Source organism: Lethenteron reissneri, chromosome 21, assembly GCF_015708825.2.
Source record: "Lethenteron reissneri isolate LAM-NWPU_2019-01 chromosome 21, ASM1570882v1, whole genome shotgun sequence".
In the NCBI taxonomy this organism is placed as follows: Eukaryota; Metazoa; Chordata; class Hyperoartia; order Petromyzontiformes; family Petromyzontidae; genus Lethenteron; species Lethenteron reissneri.
This window is the reverse complement of record NC_083799.1, coordinates 16,788,338-16,809,131: the sequence shown is the minus strand read 5'-3', so window position 1 is coordinate 16,809,131 and position 20,794 is coordinate 16,788,338. Positions and strand designations below refer to the sequence as shown.

At 54.1% G+C, this 20,794-nt stretch overlaps 1 protein-coding gene across 5 annotated transcripts in view; it reads right to left on the bottom strand.

Moving 5' to 3' along the window:
* LOC133345325 (solute carrier family 23 member 1-like) overlaps positions 1-19,848 on the bottom strand; it is a 36,717-nt gene extending 16,869 nt beyond the window's left edge. Inside the window, exons 1-3 of one of the 5 annotated variants that reach the window (XM_061555990.1) lie at positions 19,782-19,848; positions 10,697-10,828; positions 483-653 (exon numbers count right to left, since the gene is read on the bottom strand). In XM_061555990.1, the coding sequence (XP_061411974.1) occupies positions 483-653; positions 10,697-10,828; positions 19,782-19,833 (355 nt within the window). In that variant the 5' untranslated portion in view covers positions 19,834-19,848. Of the gene's footprint in view, positions 1-482; positions 654-1,589; positions 1,722-1,764; positions 1,969-10,696; positions 10,845-19,781 lie in introns of those variants that run through there. The other 4 variants (XM_061555996.1, XM_061555992.1, XM_061555993.1 and 1 more) reach the window with 4 other exon arrangements.
* Between the last annotated feature and the right edge of the window lie 946 nt (positions 19,849-20,794).

The following is a 20,794-nucleotide window of genomic DNA, read 5'->3' as shown; positions in this document are numbered from 1 at the left end:
GCTAACCGTTCAACCACCGCTCCCCGTACTCCGAACACTGTCACGCACTCACAGCAAGAGCCACCAGGCGAAGTGCCCCTTGAGGCCGCGTGAGATGTGGACGGCTCGCTGCTGCTGGCAGCAAGGTCACAGAACAGGCCCAGGTGCCCATTGGTTGACTGACTGAGATAACGGGCAGATGCATCACCTGTGCTCCCCCCTGTGCCCACTCGCACACTCACACTCACCGTCACTCACCGTCACACTCACTCACACTCACTCTCACACACTCACTCACACTCACTCACACTCACTCACTCACACTCACGCTCACTCACACACAAACTCACTCAGAGAGAGCGACAGGAGACATACAAACTCACTCAGAGAGAGCGACGCTCTCTCTGAGTGAGTTTGTGTGTGCGGAGTGGAGCCCAGCCCGCGGCTTGCCGTGTCGCGCGAGTGCCGCCACCCGCCCCGACGACGCTGACCACCCCCCTGACCTGGAATCCGAGGACGATGCACAGGAGGATGGGCGGCCGATCCTCGAGGCCGTAGAGGAGCGCCTCGTCGCGCTTCTCCGCGGGGACTTCGTCGCTCGGAGGCCGCCCCGCGGCGACTATCGCCGCCACTTTGCCGCCATCGCCACCGTCTCCCAGCTCGGTGCCGTCTCCCTGCTCGGCGCCGGCGGAACAAATCAACGACAGCCGCTTCCCCCCGAGCCGCGCGCTCGACTCACGCCGCGGCGACTCCGGCGCCCGGCGCGGTGGACGCCGCGGCGAGAGCGACGGCGGCGCGGGGTGGCTCAGAGGTCGAGAGGTCAGAGGTCGAGAGGTCAGAGCGCTGAGCCGCTACCCGCGTGGACACGACGGTGGTGGCGGCGGTGGTGGTCGGGTTCGGGATTCCACCACCGCCCGTGATTCGACCGAGTAATCAAGCGCAGTGACATTGATGGTCTCGGCTCGGTCGCCCACTAACGACTGCACGGAAAAAGCCACCGCGTCAAATGTGGTTCTGCACTTAATTCTTCATGAGCTAATCCTTGTGCCTCTTACAAGAAGATCCCTGGGTTCGATTCCCTCACAGATTCCCACGCTCAATCACTCGCTCACTCACTCACCTACTCACTCACTTACCTGCTCACTCACTTACCTACTCACTCAATTATCCACTCGCTCACTCACCCCACTGCAGGTGGCATCGCTTGTTATTATTTCAGCTCCTTCCCTTTCCACGGCTACAATTTGGAATTCCCTCCTCCCATCGTCGTCTCGTTTCCCCCAAACTCTTATCATGATAATCACAATAATAACCTTGCTCAATCAAATAAACGTGTTACACTCGTATCTACTGAAACCTTAACAGTGATTTTTGATGCTGGCCACTTGATATTTCGGCTCGTTGGGCCGGTGGCTCATCATCGTGTCCCCGCGACGTGCCAGGCCCTGCCCAGCTAAGCAAATGTCCCGGACGATCGCCTGACAAGTCGTCATCCACGCTTCACGTGGAGCACGCGGGCAGCTGCTTCGGAGCTGCACGCAGCCGCACTGTTTACCTTTTTGTGTTTTAGCCGCTCCCCTAATTACCCTGCGATTAACGTAACCACTCACCGTTAGCCATCCACCTAATCCGCGGGGCCCTCAACTAAAGCCGTATTGTCCGGATGGTAATGGAGGGCTGTGGCTTATCAAGTGTGGATTGTCCTCTCGGGCTACCCCTTCAGCCCAGCAGCAGCGCGTGTTCTGGGCGTGGGGTCGCTGATGAGTGCCTTTCGCGCTGATTTACCGAGGTCTTTACGACGCAGTAATTGCAAGAATGCATTCTTCACTCTCGCCGCGGTCAAGTTATAATACTATATAATGAAATTAAATGCTAATAATACGATACTATAAATGTATGTCATCCACCCTGCGTAACTGCACGCTGCGCCGCCTTATGATGAAGGCGGTTATTGCCTTCTTATATATTCCTCGTAAATCCCTCCTCGCGTGGTCCAATATCCGACTTTAAACTCCAATTATTGACTGCGTCTTCGCGGTTAATAAGTCCAATATTACACGGGTGTTAAATAACTGGCCAAGATACGAGCTGTTATTGGAAACACGCTGAGAGCAGTGGGGTTCGAGAACTGATCCTCACCTAATGGTTGAACCGCTGAGCGAATACTGCTGAGAGGAGCTGTCTGAGTGAGCAATGCCCCTGGGTGGAGTTTCAGCCCCTCTCAGCTGGGGTCACTGTTGGAGATGCTAACTCAGTGCCAAATCTCTTCTTGGGCGTGATGGCAGCAGTATGTTCTGGGGCTGAATGCCAGTGTCGAGGTGTGCTGGCCATGACGAGAGGGCTTCAGGATAGAGATTCTGTGTCGTCCTTCTTACACGCCACAGTGGGTCACGATACGGGCCACCGTGTGGCTTGCCTGGTCACAATCGCACCACCGTGGCTTTGTCTGTAAGTGTTGTTACATTCGCGAAGGAGATGTGCACCGCAGACTGGTGATGCTGTGTGTCGTACAGGAATGTCAAAGCCAGGAGGTGTTCTGGGCGTCCGCGTTTTCCCCTCTGCACATCAGCAGCGCCCTTCCGGATCTGGGCGACCTTCTGCAATGGAGACAGCGGCAGCTGTCACGTGGGCGCCGCTCGTTCGTAGCCAATTGCCCCTGCGACCTCGAGCAGAGCCGGCGAGCTCGAGTGGCAAACACCACGCCCGGCCCCCTTTGTCTCCCGAGTGGCGATGTTTACACAACAGGTACCCATTTGAGGCTGAGTCAACCTAGGGGAGGCCCAGCACCAGTTCAGATAATCGTCACCGGTGATAGCTGTGAGAGGGAATTTAATTCGGTTCGCCAGGTTCGTAGTGCAACGTGCTCACCGCTAAACTACCGCTCTCTATACACAACCACACAACAACAACCGCCATTCGCCACTAAGTGGCGGTGACGTCACCACGATGCTTGTGCCAGGCCAAGTGCACCTTGAGGCCACGTGAAGTGTCGAACGCCCGCTGGCAGGAGGTCACGGGGCAGACCCAGGTGCCACGGGTCGACTGAACGAGATGACCGAGATGACTGGCTGATGCACCACCTGTGCGTCCTACTGTACCAACTTGCTGTGCTTTAGCCACCCGGCGCTCCGCTCGTTGTTGTGAGCGTCGCTCCTCCGCCCTCCGTTGTTGTTGGAGGGCGACTGCCTCCAACTGCCCAGTAGCGTCCTTCACGAGTCTCCTCCACTGAGGCCGATCTTGACACCGCTGGTACCAGTCATCGGCAAGTCCACTCAGCTCCACGTCCTCCTGTACCACATCACTCCATCTCTTCTCTAGCCCGTGCCGCGCCCGTCTAGCCCCCTCGATCCGGCCGAACAAAAGCTGTTAAGGCATGCGGTGGCTGGGCATGCGGGCTACATGACCCAGCCAACGCAGCCTTGCCTGCCGGAGGAGCTCACTGATGGGACTTTGCCCAGATCTTTCAAGGACTTGTGAGCTCCTCACACAATCCAGCCTGGTTAAACCCAGGATGGATCGTAGGCAGGCCAGCCTAAATGTTTCCAACCGGCGAAGATGCTCCACTAGGGGGGTCCACGTTTCGCAAGCGTAGAGAAGGGAGGGAATGACCGTGGCCGAGAAGACCTGAAGCTTCGTGCGGAGCGACAGACCAGGTAGCTTCCACACAGCGTTACGCAACCGATGAAAAGATATTGCCGCTCGACTGATTCGGAGTGAGACCTCTGCTGATAAACTGGAGCCGGTCATAAGCACACTGCCCAGGTATGGGAAACTCTCCACTCTCTCCACAACTGCCCCATCACCAATTGGGAGTTGTGGGGGTGGAGTGTCCGATGGTACAAAATACCCAGGTAGGTGCTTAGTTTTGGTGGGGCTGATGGTAAGGCCCCACCTCTTAGTGGCACGCTCCAGTCTCAGCAGCAGCGTCTCCAACTCCTCTTCTGAATGAGCAGCTATTACCAAATCATCGGCATACATAACGTGGTTGACCAATAGGGAGCCATCCCTTGATCGCACCCGGGCATCGATCAGCCTCCCATTATATCTGTACCAAATGGAAATTCCCCCGGTACAGCTATGGAAGGCTTCACGAACTACGCGGTCAAAATAGATGTTAAATAATGTGGGAGCCAGAGGACATCCCTGTCGCACCCCAAGGTGTACAGGGAAAGGCTCCGACTCCCGGCCACGTAGTTTTACCCGGGCCCGCTCACCATCATGAAGGTCCTTAATGATCGTGAGCAGAGGGTCAGGGACTCCGAAAGCACAAAGAACAACCCAGAGCCCAGTCCTACTGATGGTATCATAGGCCTTGACCAGGTCAATAAAGCAGAGATGTAGGTCTTGTTGGAATTCCCTACACCTCTGCTGTAGCAGACGGACAGAAAATATGGCATCTGTGCAGGACCGCCCTTTCCTGAAACCGCATTGGGGCTCCGCAAGCCTCTAGCAAGGCGATGTTGAATAATCCTTGCCAGGACCTTACCCGGCACACTGAGGAGTGAGATGCCCCTGTAGTTGTTACAGTCGGTACGGTCCCCCTTTTTAAAGAGGGGGACCACCAGGGCATCCTTCCAGTCCTGCGGAACCCGTCCAGTGGTCCAGACTGTTGTTATGATGTCATATAGGGCAGTCTGTGCACAAACGCCACCCTCCCTCAGCATTTTGCTTGGGAGATCATCTCTGCCCGGTGCCTTCCCTGGTCTCAGACTCCGGATCGCCCTCAGTACTTCCTCAACAGCTGGTACCTCAGCCAGCCACTCACAGGGGGTGACCTCTTCCAATATTTGAGGCACCGCAGCCTCAGCAGGGTCATCCCCACTTTGTGCCATGATGTTTTCCTGTCTGAGAGAATTTCCCTCCCCCAGGACCTCACAGAAATGCTCAGCAAATCTGCAAACCTGTTCCTGGGGGTCGGAGATTGGATCACCGTTTTTTCCTCTAATGATGGTAATAGGTGTGGCGCTGCAGGTTATTTTTTTTGATGGAGTTAAATAGTGATTTGTGATCACGGGCCACTGAGGCAGACTCCATCTCCTCAGCAACCCGCGACCACCACCCATCCTTACAGCGCCTTACGGCTCTCCGAACTTCCGAGCGAAGGCTGCGGTAAACCTCCTCATTCTCTGACGTGGGATGCTGTAGGCGATGAGAGTGGGCCTGTCGCTTTTTCTCAATTAACCTGAACACCTCCTCTGTCAGCCAGGGTTTCTGGGGAGGTCTGGACCGCGTACCCAAAGCAGCCATTGCAGCTGCATGAGTCACAGTCTTAAACTTCGCTCATTTACCCTCGACATCAGGTGGAGTGGGGGACGATGCCAACCCCAGCTGCAAGCGATGATGAAATTCTCGCTTGCAACTTTCATCAGCTAACTGAGACCAGGCCACTTTTGGTTGGAATGGGATCCTGGGTGTACACCCACCACCGGAGTGGAAGAAAGGCAGGCGCATCTTACAGATGACTAGTCGATGGTCAGAGGGCAGATCAGCTCCACGGTAGGTCCTGGTGTCAAGGACATGGGCTCGCATCCGCTGGTCCGTCACTATGTAGTCCAGCAGATGTTCTTGCTTGGACCCGGCATGTATCCATGATGTTGTGTGGATGCGCCGATGCCGGAAGAGTGTGTTGGTAATTACAAGCCCATGGGCTGCACAAAAATCTAGCAGCCTCCTACCGTTATTATTGAGCTGATCTGGCCCATGCCTTCCAATCACTCCAGACCAGGTGCCAGCATCATGACCAACTCGGGCATTGAAGTCACCCAACAAGATGACTCTGTCCCGAGTGGCCACTTTAGCCAGCACCTGTGACAGGAGGTCATAGAAAGCGTCTGACTCATCGGCTTTGCCTGCATCCCTCCACGGATGTTCGTCTTCGGTGGGGGCATAAGTAACCACGACCACCACTCCTCGCCTCTGGTTGATGGGAAGGCGAGCCCAAAGTATCCTGGGGCTTACAGCTTCCCACACCTCACCGCCACGCTCCTACGCCCCCTTCATTCTTTTGTTCAGAAGAAGAGCCACACCCTGTTGTTTGGCAGTCTCCTGCCCCGAGTAGAGGACTGTCCACCCCTCATGGTGGCAGGAGCCAGAACCAGTCCACCGGACCTCCTGAATGCCACAGAGATCCAGGCGGTACCGGTCCAGCTCCCGACAGAGGAGTGGCAGCCTCTCCTCCGCAGTGAGCGTTCGAACATTCCACGTGGCCATCCGCAATGGTTTTTTGTTGTTTCTGGAGGAGCCCCGAGGGTGAAAATTCAATCTCCTGGCTCCGCCAAATGGGGTTTGGCCAGGAGACGTCATAAAAGCCTGATCCCCCCGGGGCCTCCGGCACAAGCTTATTAGTTACAGGTTTATGTTTATATCGTAGTTTAGTGGTGGTTGATTGAAGGTGGAGGGGTTACCAGCCCCTCGCACCCGTCCAGAGCCCCCGTTTTGCCACTGTGGTGGTCACAGACGCCATGAGGGGAGAGGCCAATGGGCATTGGCCCTCCCCCCACAGCACTGCCCACGACAGTGTTGCCCGTCCGGCACCGCGAGGAGGTAGGAGGTTGTTTTGCCAGTGACACACACACACAGTGACACACACCACACACACACCACACACACAGTGACACACACACACACAGTGACACACACCACACACAGTGACACACACACAAAGTGACACACACACAGTGACACACACACACACAGTGACACACACACACACACAGTGACACACACCACACACACAGTGACACACACCACACACACAGTGACACACACACACTCACTCACAATTGGCAGAACAGTGGGAGGTTATACATCCTCCACACAGAAAGGAGCCCGAGTCGGGAATCGAACCCAGGCCCCTTCTTGTCGTGAGGCACGAGTGTGGCCACCGCGCCACCAAAACCACCTTGCAGCCCACCTCGTGGGCATGGAATGAAGGACCCGGCGAAGATTCGCGAAGGTCGGTTTCGAGGTCTCCATGAGCTGCCAGTTGTTTTGAACGTGTCTGTGCGTATACCTCTGAGTGTCACCCCCTTATCCGTGCCTCAATGGCATTGGGCAAACATTCCGATGCAAGGTCCTTCTCAAACAGACTCTAAGGACTTGGTCACACTTGACTGGGTCAGCATGAGATTGTTCGTGTCGCTGTGTGCCCGAGTGTGCCAGTGACGCCACCCAGTGGAAGTTGTGATTGATCGCTTGTTGACGAGGTTCATGGTTCGAGTGCATTATCGACAACATCATGTGGCCTCTGTCTCCCGGTAGACGTTAAAAAAACCCCGATGCCCTTAGGAATGAGTAGGCCATCGTGTGCTAGCCTTACGATCCAAATCTGACAACATTGCAAATTAAACCGCAATAATCATTCAAGTGGGGTTACCCGTGACAATCAGCACCCCTTCACTGGCAAGCGAATTTCCCACTTGCCGGCCATGTGCTGAGAGTCAAATGTGTGCCACACAGGGACAGCTGCCACTGGGGGTGCTCTTTAAAAATGTTGAGATGAGATGTAAGTCACAGATCACTGTATGAAAAACAAGCCGTGAGTATTTTGTGTGTTAGTTTTACTCCTCGTGACAAGTCCATACCACCACGAACAATCCGACTCACGTACTCACGAGCAGTGGTTGGTTACGTACGGTGCGCAAGAAGTCCCACATACACTCACCCATCCACTTGCTCGAACACTCACTCACTAACAAAAGACACAGATCCACCATATAGCCTTAACAGACTGTTGGGGCAAGTGCTGTTAGCGAGTAGCACCTATGAAGGCCGGCACTGCACACGAGGGGGTGGGTGGCCAACACCACGCCCGGCCACCTTTGTCTCCCGAGTGGCGACGTTTACACACTGCACCAGCTACTCTTTTGAGGCTGTGTCGATCTAGGGGAGGCCCAGGACTCGTTCAGATAATCGTCGCTGGTAATGGCCGTGAGCGGGAATCGAATTCGGGTCGCCAGGTTTGTAGCGCAGCGTAGCGCTAACCGCGACACTACTGCTCACTCACCAACCCACCCACTCACACACTCACCCAGGCTCTCACTCACTCACCCACCCACCCACCGTATCACCCACCCCCTTACTCGCCCGCTCACTCCCTCTTACACTCACCCACTCACCAACTCACTCACATGGTCCCTCACCCATTCACCCAACCAAAATATCTCACTAACTCATTCAAACACTCAGCCACACAAACTCAACCACTCACCCGCCCACTCACCCCACTGCCAGTCCCCTCACTTCTCTCTCGGCCTCTTGCTGCTGCTCCACTCTGGAATTTGTCTCTCTACCCCAAGCTCTTCTCACAACCTCAAGTCAAGTTACATCAGTCTACACATCACCAAACAAGAGACGTGAATTATCTGCACCAGGGACTTAGCAAAGTCAAATACAGATCATCGTTGGTGGCTTTAACAGCCACAGTCACAGCTGGGGCTACGACACCACCCACGGAGACGCAGAGGGGGTGGAGACCTGGGTAAGAGGCAAACGAGCTGAGCCTCATCCACTACTCCAAACTCATTCAGCAGTGGACAGTGGCACAGCGCTTGCAACCCTCAGCTCGACGTTGTCAGTCCACAACTCCGCAGCTCTACGCTTCAAGGTGGGCATGGATCCCATTCCATATTCCCAACACCGCCCCCTCGCAAACCACATCATACCAAAGGCAGCGCCAAAGACAGAACCATTCCACAGAGCACATTGGTCTCGGAAAAGACAATTTATTTTACCATCTACATGGCAGGGGCTCGGTCCCATTAGCAGCAGCCGCACTTTAACAACTCTGGCACCCCCCCCCCCCCTCTCAGCCAGTCTACATAACAAAGGCTCAGTCCTTTGTTATGTAAACTAGCCGTAGCTTCAGCCGCACCAACCTTACCATCATAATAAAAAACTCCTATCCAGGGGTCTGTCCTGGCTCCTCCCCCCTCAACCAGTATATATACGGGGTCGGATCTCTTGGAATTTCTCATTTACTTGATACAGCGAGCGTGCTATGACGGTTTCACCTGAAGACAGAGGCTTGTGTTGCCTCCGAAACGTCGTGATTGTAATTTAATTTTAATTTAACTTTTATTAATTTAATATTTTTTACCTACGTGACTTTACCGAAAAAACCCAAGAATATTAATCCTTGCAGTCACGAAAGCTTCAAATCTAGAATGATAGCTCAACGAAATGGCTTATCGTGTGCAAACGTAGAGCAGACAAATACTCTAAACGCGTGTTTATCTATGTGGAGGGAAACCCCAGAGGACCCAGATATACAGGCGTCAGGGTTGGAATCGAACCCACGACTTGCTGTATACCAGGCAAGGTAGTTTAACATCTCGCCACCAAGATGTTAACCCGGTGGCGAGAGAACATCTCGTCTGCCCACAACATTCGTTTACCAGTGTAGCCTTTGCTGCAGTGGTGGTGGGGGGCAAGCTGGTGGCACAGCGACAAGGGGCCTGGGTGGGATTCGTGACTTGGGCGCCTTTCTGTGTTGGGGTCTGTGCGTCCGCTGCCCTGCAGCGAGTGTGGATGCGTGGTGCGTGAGTGAGTGGAGTCTGTGTGCTCTCCCCCTATGCTGCATGGGTTCCCCCTGGCTTCTCCAGTCTCCTACCATCATGGCTCAATAAACACACAATGCAAAGAGTGTTTAACATTTACCAGCAAATCACTCCATTGGGACCTTTTCTTATCTTAATGAGATTTATTTATATTACGCCTTTTCCAAGGTGCTTTATGGCAATTCTAAAAGTGTACATAGCATGATAACAATTTGAAATTAAGAATTGGGTTATTGTACGTTTTGGTGTAGTTTCGATGCAGTAAAACAAGAGGGATTGATAGGAAGGGCTTGCGATAGGCCTGGCCGTAGCTGGGGGCGACAGAAAGCTGGGGGGCTGAAAAGTAATCGGGCATCATTGCATTGGGAAGACAAAGAGGGACGGAGAGGGCTGGAGCCAGGAGGGAGTGGGGGCACCGCGAGCGAGTCCCCCAGACACAGCAGCAGCAGCAACAACATCGCCCACCTGACTGAGAAAACTCGGCAGGACCCTCTTGAAAATGAATCTTGAGACTCATATCCTGCGGACAACGTGAGAGCAATACAGGGTGCCACCATGTAGACAACAGCAGGCGAGCTGCGTGCTGGCGAGCTTGGGCGGAGATCGCTGGAGATCGCGACTAGTCGCGTCCCTTCGCACGCTGCGTGACCAGACGGCGTCGAGATCAGTCTCACGTTGCACTCGAAGATGGGCCCGGATCCATGTCCCGCGCTAAAGCTGCCCAGACGTCATGCGTGTTGATTTTAAGTAGTTCATTACTACTGAAAACACAATTTCAGAGACCCCAGAAAAATATTAAAACATCAACTGAAAGAGGGCCCATCATGATACGACTCTCCCTCCTCCTCCTCCTCCCACAGCCACACACAAACACACACAAGCACACACAATCACACACAATCACACACAAGCACACACACAGAGGTCTCCCTTTGTAGCCTGCGGGGGCTGCCAGAGCAAGTGCCGTGAGCGCTCCACCGACTTAGAGTCGCCACGGGGCACACCGCGCCAGGGCACTCGGGGCAGATGCCACCCGTGCCACTGACGTTAGCCGTGAATGAGAGTTGGACTCTATTCTCGAGGTTTGGCGCGCAACCCACTGCACCGCGGCTGCCCACACCGCGCCGCGTGCCCCACGGACCCCACCACTCGCTCCTCACCGAGAAAGCGGCGTTCTCGCTGCCGACGCCGCCACCGCGCGCCTCCTCCTGCTCCTCCTGCTGCTCCTCCTGCTGCTGCTCCTCCTCCTCCTGCTGCTCCATGGCGCGAGCGCCGCGGTGCCACCGACGCCTCTTCAAGGTGCGTGGGGGGGGGGGGGCGGAGGAGTTGAGGGGAGACGCATTCCATGGGGCTGCGCGTGGAGTGAGCGGGACCTGTGACCTGAACCTCCCCTAGGTGGATTCAGCCATAAACGAGTGTCTATGGCGCGGCTGTGTACACATCAGCACCGGGGAGACGAAGGCGGCCGGGCGAGTGCTGCAGGACAACCCGCAGCGCCGTGCTCCGTGCCGAGCGTCGTCGGCGCTCGCTTAGCGGCACTTGTCCCAACTCTCTGTCTGAGGCTATACGGGGGATCTTTGTATTTGCTGTGACCTGGGCGGTCTTTGAACCCAGCATGGCCACACTGAGTGTCATTAGTCGTGTTTTCACTCCGAGTTCTCGTAGAAGGAGACGTCACCGCGTACTCTCACGAGTCATTTGCAGGTGCAGTTTCTATTCAGAATCGGATACTTTGCCAATACATGTGTCGTGAGGTATGTTGTTTATTTTATCTTTGGAAGGATACTGGAGGAATTCACAACCGAGGAGAACACACACACCACTCTACACAGACTCACTCACTCTCACTCACTGGGGAACACGATAACATACACACCACTCTACACAGACTCTGTCTTGCCTCACGGCAGATGGGGAGCGTACGTTAACAGGAAGTTCCTGTTTTTTGATGCTAATGTTGGTCACGTGATCAGGAAGTGACGATGTTAGATTTCCACTGTACCACGCGGGCGTCAGCCATTACTCAGATAAGTCAAGATGGCGGCACGCATCGCATCTCAGTGAGACCACAGCCGCACTTATCCATTGTGGGAGCTTAAGATGCATTATCTGTAAGTTGTTTATATTCCTCTAATATTGGAAATGCTGTTGTAATGTTGGAATGACCGTTATAGCAATGTAAATGCCTTTATGGTGCCGTTAAGTTGTTGTAGTAAATACGAGGCCTAGTTAGTAACGAAGCCTGTGACTTTCCTTATTGTGGATGTTACTTGTGATTTAGTAGGTCGAGTCAGACTTGTGCCTATGTTGCGATCCTGAGAGTGATGACGAAGTATCTCATCCACAGTTTAGTGTTAAGTGTAATGCTGTACATTTGGGGTGCAGTGGGATGAATACACTGTGCCTGTATGCAACGCATCAGCTTGTGCCTTTGTCTAGTTGTTCAGGGGTAATGTGGGGGCCTGGTCCTTCCAGGATCTATTGTTATCTGAGACAATGTTCTGATGCTGTGGTGTTCATTGTGTGGGTGTTTCCGAATTATAACAGATGCTGTATCTGTGTTTTCTCACCAGTTTTACCTGTTACAATCAATAAATGACGATCGGAGTTGGACGGTCATCCTGGCTTCGAGGGTTTATTGAACACATGGTTGTCTACTCGACTAGCGGTGCAACGCAGCGCACAGCGAGGCCGAGATAGACTCACTGTCTCTCACTCACACTCACTGGGGAATACGAGAACATACACATTAGACTATTCGCCATCTGGAAACAGATGTCGACTAGTCTACTTGCTGTCCTCCCTTCTCTTGTCAGAGCCAGGGTACGGCTCGTCCTCGATGCCCACGGGAAGGGAGAGTGACAACATCTGTGCGGCCATCCACCAACCCTCGCTGCTGCCTGTAGCACAGCGCTGCTGGGCTACAGGCAGCAGCGTAGCCACCACCACCACCGCCACCACCAACACCGCCACCCCCACCACCGCCGCCGCCACCACCACCACCACCGCCGCCACCACCACCACCGCCACTACCGCCACCACCACCGCCACCGCCACCACCACCGCCACCACCGCCACCACCACCGCCACCGCCACCGCCACCACCACCGCCATCGCCACCGCCACCGCCACCACCGCCACCACCACCACCGCCACCACCACCGCCACCACCACCACCGCCACCACCATTGCCACCGCCACCGCCGCTGCCACCGCCACCACCACCGCCACCGCCACGCGACTTGCAACCTCGAGGTCGCCAGCTTCGACTCCATCTCCCGGCGCGGCAGTTGACTGAATAGCGCACGTTGCTTAAATCCCCCCAACTCTACCTCCCACCACGAGTTAGTTGATCGGTAGGTCGTGTGTGGTGGGGTAAAGCGTGGCTAATCCCGACTCTACCAAGACGTCTTACTAGTGTGGAAAAGTATGAGTCTTCTCTGCTACCAGTCGCCTCCATATCACTCTGTAATTGCTACTACGATGATTCCTCGTCGAGGGCTCAGTGTACCAGACACTGTTTGTCTCATCCATGCTCTGGTCAACGATGACACTACAGCCCATGACAACACACTCACCCACTCGCTCAGCAGACTCACTTAACCAATCAGTCACTCACCAACCTACTCACTCAACCACTCAGTCACTCACCAACCTACTCACTCACCCACTCAGTCACTCACCAACCTACTCACTCACCCACTCACGCAACTACTCAGTCAGTCACTCACGTACTCAACCACCCACTGCCCACTCACCTTGCAGGTCTCCCCCTCACTTATTTTTATGCTTCTCCCCCCTGCACTGCTCCATCTTGAGTGAGTCTGTGTGGAGTTTGTATGTTCTACTCCTTCTTGTGCAGAGTGTGATTGAGTGTGGGTGTGCAAGGGGCTGGTATCCCCTCCACCTTGTGCCGGAGGCCCCGGAGGGACAGGCGTCTTTGACGTCTCTTGGCCAAACCCCATTTGGCGGAGCCAGGAGACTGAATCCTTATGCTCGGGGCTCCTCCAGAAACAACAAAAAACCACTACGTGTGGCCACGTGGAATGTTCGAATGCTCACTGCAGAGGAGAGGCCGCCACTCCTTTGTCAGGAGCTGGACCGGTACCGCCTGGATCTCTGTGGCATTCAGGAGGTCCGGTGAACCGGCTCTGGCTCCTGCCACAATGAGGAGTGGACAGTCCTCTTCTCGGGGCAGGAGACTGCTAAACAACAGGGAGTGGTTCTTCTTCTGAACAAAGAATGAAGGGGGCGTCGGAGCGTGGCGGTGAGGTGTGGGAAGCTGTAAGCCCCAGGCTACTTTGGGCTTGCCTTCCCATCAACCAGAGGCGAAGAGTGGTGGTCATGGTAACTTACGCCCCCACCAAAGACGAACATCCGTGTGGAGGGATGCAAGTAAGGCTGATGAGTCAGATGCCTTCAATGACCTCCTGTCACCGGTGCTAGCTAAAGTGGTTCCTCGGGATAGAGTCATCTGGTCTGGAGTGATTGGAAGGCATGCGCCAGATCAGTTCAATAACATTGGAAGGAGACTGCTAGATTTTTGTGCAGCCCATGGGCTTGTAATTACTAACACGCTGTTCCGGCATCGGCGCATCCACACAACATCATGGATGCATGCCGGGCCCAAGCAAGAACATCTGCTGGACTACATAGTGACAGAACAGCGGATGCGGGCCCATGTTCTTGACACCAGGACCTACCGTGGAGCTGATCTGCCCTCTAACCATCGACTTGTCATCTGTAAGATGCGCCTGCCATTCTTCCACTCCGGCGGTGGGTGTACACCAAGGACCCCATTCAAAACCTTAGTGGCATGGTCTCAGCTAGCTGATAAAAGTTGCAAGCGAGAATTTCATCGTCACTTGCGGCTGGGGTTGGCATCGTCCCCCACTCCTGCTGATGTCGAAGGGAAATGGGCGAGGTTTATGACTGTGGCTCATGCAGCTGCAATGGCTGCTTTGGGTACACAGTCCAGACCTTACCAGAGACCCTGGCTGACAGAGCAGGTGTTCAAGCTGGCTGAGAAAAAGCGACAGGCCCACTCTCATCGGCTACAGCATCCCACATCAGAGAATGAGGCTTACCACAGCCTTTGCTCTGAGGTTCGGAGAGCCGTGAGGTGCTGCAAGGATGGGTCATGGTCGCGAGTTGCTGAGAAGATGGAGTCTGCCTCAATGGCCCGCGATCACAAATCACTCTTTTATTCAATCAAAAAAGTAACCTGCAGCACCACACCTATTACGATCATTAGGGGAAAAAACGGTGATCCAATCTCTGACCCCCAGGAACAGGTTTGCAGATTTGCTGAGCATTTCTGTGAGGTCCTGGGCGAGGTGAAATCCCTCAGCCTAGAAAACAACGTGGGATAAAGTGGAGATGACCCTGCCGAGGCTGCGGTGCCTCAAATATTGGAAGAAGAAGTCATCTACTGTATGTGGCTGGCTGAGCTGCCATCTGTTGAGGAAGTACTGAAGGCGATCCGGAGTCTGAGACCAGGAAAGGCACCGGGCAAAGATGATCTCCCAAGCGGAATGCTGAGGGAGGGTGCCGTTTGTGCACATACTGCCCTACATAACATCATAACAACAGTTTGGACCACTGGACGGGTTCCGAAAGATTGGAAGAATGCCCTGGTGGTCCCCCTCTTTAAGAAGGGGGACCGCACAGACTGTAACATCTACAGGGGCGTCTCACTCCTCAGTGTGCCGGGAAAGGTCCTGGCAAGGATTATTCAACATTGCCTTGCTAGGCACGCTGAGGAGAGGTTTGTGGAGCCCCAATGTGGTTTCAGGAAAGGGCGGTCCTGCACAGATGCCATATTTTCGGTCCATCTGCTACAGCAGAGGTGTAGGGAATTCCAACAAGACCTACATCTCTGCTTTATTGACCTGGTCAAGGCCTATGATACCATCAGTAGGCCTGGGCTCTGGGTTGTTCTCCGTGCTTTCAGAGTCCCTGACCCTCTGCTCACGATCATTAAGGACCTTCTTGATGGTGAGCGGGCCCGGGTAAAACTACGAGCCATTCCATGTGCAACTTGGGGTGCGACAGGGATGTCCTCTGGCTCTCACATTATTTAACATCTATTTCGACGACGTAGTTTTTAAGCCTTCAATAGCTGTACTGGAGGAATTTCCATTTGGTACAGATACAATGGGAGGCTGATCGATGCCCGGGTGCCGTCAAGGGATGGCTCCCTATTGCTCAACCATGTTATGTATGTCGATTATCTGGTATTTGCTGCTCACTCAGAGGAGGAGTTGGAGGTGCTGCTGTTGAACTTGGAGCTTGCCACTAAGAGGTGCGCCTTACCATCAGCCCCACCAAACTAAGCACCTGCCTGGGTATTTTGTACCATCAGACACTCCACGCCCACATCTTCGAATTGGTGATTGGGCAGTTGTGGTGAGAGTGGAGAGTTTCCCATACCTGGGCAGTGTGTTCATGACTGGCTCCTGTTTAACAGCGGAGGTCTCACTCCAAATCAGTCGAGTGGCATTATCTTTTAATCAGTTGCGTAACGCTGTGTGCAAGCAACCTGGTCTGTCGCTCTGCATGAAGCTTCAGGTCTTCTCCACCACAGTCATTCCCTCCCTTCTCTACGCTTGCGGAACGTGGACCCCCCTAATGGAACATATTCGCCAGTTAGAAACATTTAGGCTGGCCTGCCTACGATCCATCCTGGGTTTAACCAGGCTGGATTTTGTGAGGAGCTCACATATCCTTGAAAGATCTGGACAAAGTTTCATCGGTGAGCTCCTCCGGCAGGCAAGGCTGCGTTGGCTGGGCCATGTGGCCCGCATTCCCAGCCACCGCAAGCCTAAACAGCTTTTGTTCGGCCGGATCGAGGGGACTAAACGGGCATGGCATGGGCTAGAGAAGAGATGGAGTGATGTGGTACAGGATGATGTGGAGCTGAGTGGACTTGCCGATGACTGGTACCAGCGGTGTCAAGATCGACCTCTGTGGAGGAGGCTTGTGAAGGATGCTACTGGGCAGTTGGAGGCAGTCACCCTCCAACAACAACGGAGGGCGGAGGAGCGACGCTCACAACAACGAGCGGAGCGCCGGGTGGCTAAAGCACAGCAAGTTGGCACAGTAGGGGGCACAGGTGGTGCATCAGCCAGTCGTCTCAGTCAGTTGACCTGTAGCATCTGGGTCTGTTCCGTGACCTCCTGCCAGCTCGCGAACGACACTTCACGTGGCCTCAAGGTGCACAAAGCATGGCACAAGCGTCGTGGTGACGTCACCACCACTTAGTGGTGAGACAATAGGTGAGTGAGTCGGTGCGGAGTTTGTATGTTCTACTCCTTGTTGGGCAGAGTGTGATTGAGTGTGTGTGTGTGAAAGTACGTGAGTGAGTCTGTGTGGATTTTGTATGTTCTCCCCCTTTTCTGCATGGGTTTCCTCTCGGGTGTCCGGTTTCTTTCCATGGTTAAAACAAACAAAAAACATTGCAGCTGGTTTTGGAGAAAAACATCCCAATGCTGAAAAACTCCCTGCAGATCGCTAAATTGGGATGACACGCACATCAATATCGCCCTACAGATATAAAATAGGCGGAACAAAAAAAATTGGCAGGACCCTCCTGAAAATCGTCTTGAGACTCAGTGGGTCTTTCCCGGATAAGCAAAAGTGAGAATAATGTGGCCATTTACTCTTAATCGGCTTAGCGGGCCATTCACCACAATAGCGCCCTTGTGCGCCTCAGAGCCTCCCCGCGTCCCGCATTCCTCATCGCGTCCCGGGAGATTGCACCACTGCCATGTTCCATGAGCCGCGTTTACATGTCTTGTACTTAACTCGTGTAGCTTACATATCATGCGTGGAAAAGAAGGCCAAAGTACCCTTTAAAGCTCCGGCTAGTGCAGGTCCTTCTTTTAGCAGTGGCGTGAGTGAGCAATTTCAGGGCCGCGCCTTTACCTTTTGACACTTGTCTCGGTGGGTCCCCGACCACTTATCACGCTGAGCCTCAGCCCTGAGAAGGGCTGGAAGGCTGGGACCCCGGATCCTGCCTATCCAGGACCTATTCTCCCCTGACCACTGGTAACCCTGAGCCTCAGCCCTGAGAAGGGTTGGAAGGCTGGGACCCAGGGTCCTGCCTATCCAGGACCTATTCTCCCCTGACCACTGGTAACGCTGAGCCTCAGCCCTGAGAAGGGCTGGAAGGCTTGGTCCAGGGTCCTAGCTGTCTTCAGCCCGGGCTTCGGTCTTCGTGTGGGGAGAACTGCCTCGCGCTCTCAGCACCGCCCTTTTATACCGGTTTGTGGCTGGCTCTGTCCAATCCCACGCTCCCTCGTGGAACCCTCTGATTGTTCCTTCCCAATCTGTCGTTTTGATCCTCTTTTACCTTATCTGACCCCTAGCCGTTTGTCTGGCGGGAATCTGTGATTTTGATCCGCTCTCACCTCTCCTTGACCCCGGCCGTTTTTCCCAGAGAGGCAACGCTGCATCGCCCCCTCCAGGAGTGGAGCAGTGCGAGGGGAGAAGCAGAAAGAGAGGTGAGGCTGACCTGCACTGTGGTGAGTGAGAGGGTGAGTCGTCGAGTGAGTGGGTGGGAGGGTGAGTGGATGAGAGAGGTTGGTGAGTGATTGAATGGTTGAATAAGTGAGTATGATATTGAGTGGGTAAGTACGTTGGTGAGTGAATGCCTGAGTGGTGAAGTGAGTGGGAAGGTGAGTAGGGAAATAAATAGGCAAGTTGTTGAGTGAGTAAATGACAGTGGTTGGTGAGTGGGAATGTGAGTGGATGAGTAAGTTGTTGCGTGAGTAATTTAGTGGTTGGTGAGTGGGAGTGTCAATGGATGTGTGTTTGAGTGAGGAGGTTGGTGAGTGATTGGCCACACGTCTCGAACGAGTCGGGATTACCCACACTTTCCCCCACCATACGACACCTGCTGATCCACTTGAGTACTTGTGGTGAACCATGCACACTGCTGGGCTGACCGAAGCAGTGGCAGTGATAAAAAAAACTTTGCTTGTTTGCACTGCCGCGCCTGGAGATCGAACAGAACCGGAGCGAGTCCAAGTCCAGCGTGGTCACTCACCATTGAATCCGGGCCAATGAAAAGTCCGTTAACAAAATTAACTCCAACTTCTTCTCTGAGGTTTTTTGTGATTAGGTTTTGATGATAGTTTATGCCTCTGGAGTTGAATCGAATCGTCCATTTTTGTGCAGTTTTATTTCCTTATGCTTTTCTTTGACCAGGGTTCAACAGATATTTTCAGGATCAATGCAATCATGTTTTTTCCAGTATTGAGTTTATGTGTAAGGCAATGCCACGAGAGTGCAAGGTACTCCTCCTGATTTTTATTTATTTTATGATACCAGGTAAGGCACACTGAGCTATGCAGCTCTTGTTCAAACGCGACCTGGCTCACACAAATGATAGCTCAACGAAATGGCTTATCGTGTGCAAACGTAGAGCAGACAAATACTCTAAACGCGTGTTCATCTATGTGGAGGGAAACCCCAGAGGACCCAGATATACAGGCGTCAGGGTTGGAATCGAACCCACGACTTGCTGTATACCAGGCAAGGTAGTTTAACATCTCGCCACCAAGATGTTAACCCGGTGGCGAGAGAACATCTCGTCTGCCCACAACATTCGTTTACCAGTGTAGCCTTTGCTGCAGTGGTGGTGGGGGGCAAGCTGGTGGCACAGCGACAAGGGGCCTGGGTGGGATTCGTGACTTGGGCGCCTTTCTGTGTTGGGGTCTGTGCGTCCGCTGCCCTGCAGCGAGTGTGGATGCGTGGTGCGTGAGTGAGTGGAGTCTGTGTGCTCTCCCCCTATGCTGCATGGGTTCCCCCTGGCTTCTCCAGTCTCCTACCATCATGGCTCAATAAACACACAATGCAAAGAGTGTTTAACATTTACCAGCAAATCACTCCATTGGGACCTTTTCTTATCTTAATGAGATTTATTTATATTACGCCTTTTCCAAGGTGCTTTATGGCAATTCTAAAAGTGTACATAGCATGATAACAATTTGAAATTAAGAATTGGGTTATTGTACGTTTTGGTGTAGTTTCGATGCAGTAAAACAAGAGGGATTGATAGGAAGGGCTTGCGATAGGCCTGGCCGTAGCTGGGGGCGACAGAATGCTGGGGGGCTGAAAAGTAATCGGGCATCATTGCATTGGGAAGACAAAGAGGGACGGAGAGGGCTGGAGCCAGGAGGGAGTGGGGGCACCGCGAGCGAGTCCCCCAGACACAGCAGCAGCAGCAACAACATCGCCCACCTGACTGAGAAAACTCGGCAGGACCCTCTTGAAAATGAATCTTGAGACTCATATCCTGCGGACAACGTGAGAGCAATACAGGGTGCCACCATGTAGACAACAGCAGGCGAGCTGCGTGCTGGCTCGCTTGGGCGGAGATCGCTGGAGATCGCGACTAGTCGCGTCCCTTCGCACGCTGCGTGACCAGACGGCGTCAAGATCAGTCTCACGTCGCACTCGAAGATGGGCCCGGATCCATGTCTCGCGCTAAAGCTGCCCAGACGTCATGCGTGTTGATTTTAAGTAGTTCATTACTACTGAAAACACAATTTCAGAGACCCCACAAAAATATTAAAACATCAACTGAAAGAGGGCACATCATTATACGACTCTCCCTCCTCCTCCTCCCACCGCCACACACAATCACACACAATCACACACAAACTCACACAAGCACACACAATCACACACAATCACACACAAGCACACACAATCACACACAATCACACACAATCACACACAAGCACACACAATCACACACAATCACACACAAACACACAATCACACACAAGCACACACACAGAGGTCTCCCTTTGTAGCCTGCGGGGGCTGCCAGAGCAAGTGCCGTGAGCGCTCCACCGACTTAGAGTCGCCACGGGGCACACCGCGCCAGGGCACTCGGGGCAGATGCCACCCGTGCCACTGACGTTAGCCGTGAATGAGAGTTGGACTCTATTCTCGAGGTTTGGCGCGCAACCCACTGCACCGCGGCTGCCCACACCGCGCCGCGTGCCCCACGGACCCCACCGCTCGCTCCTCACCGAGAAAGCGGCGTTCTCGCTGCCGCCGCCGCCACCGCGCGCCTCCTCCTGCTCCTCCTGCTGCTCCTCCTGCTGCTGCTCCTCCTCCTCCTGCTGCTCCATGGCGCGAGCGCCGCGGTGCCACCGACGCCTCTTCAAGGTGCGTGGGGGGGGGGGGCGGAGGAGTTGAGGGGAGACGCATTCCATGGGGCTGGCGTGGAGTGAGCGGGACCT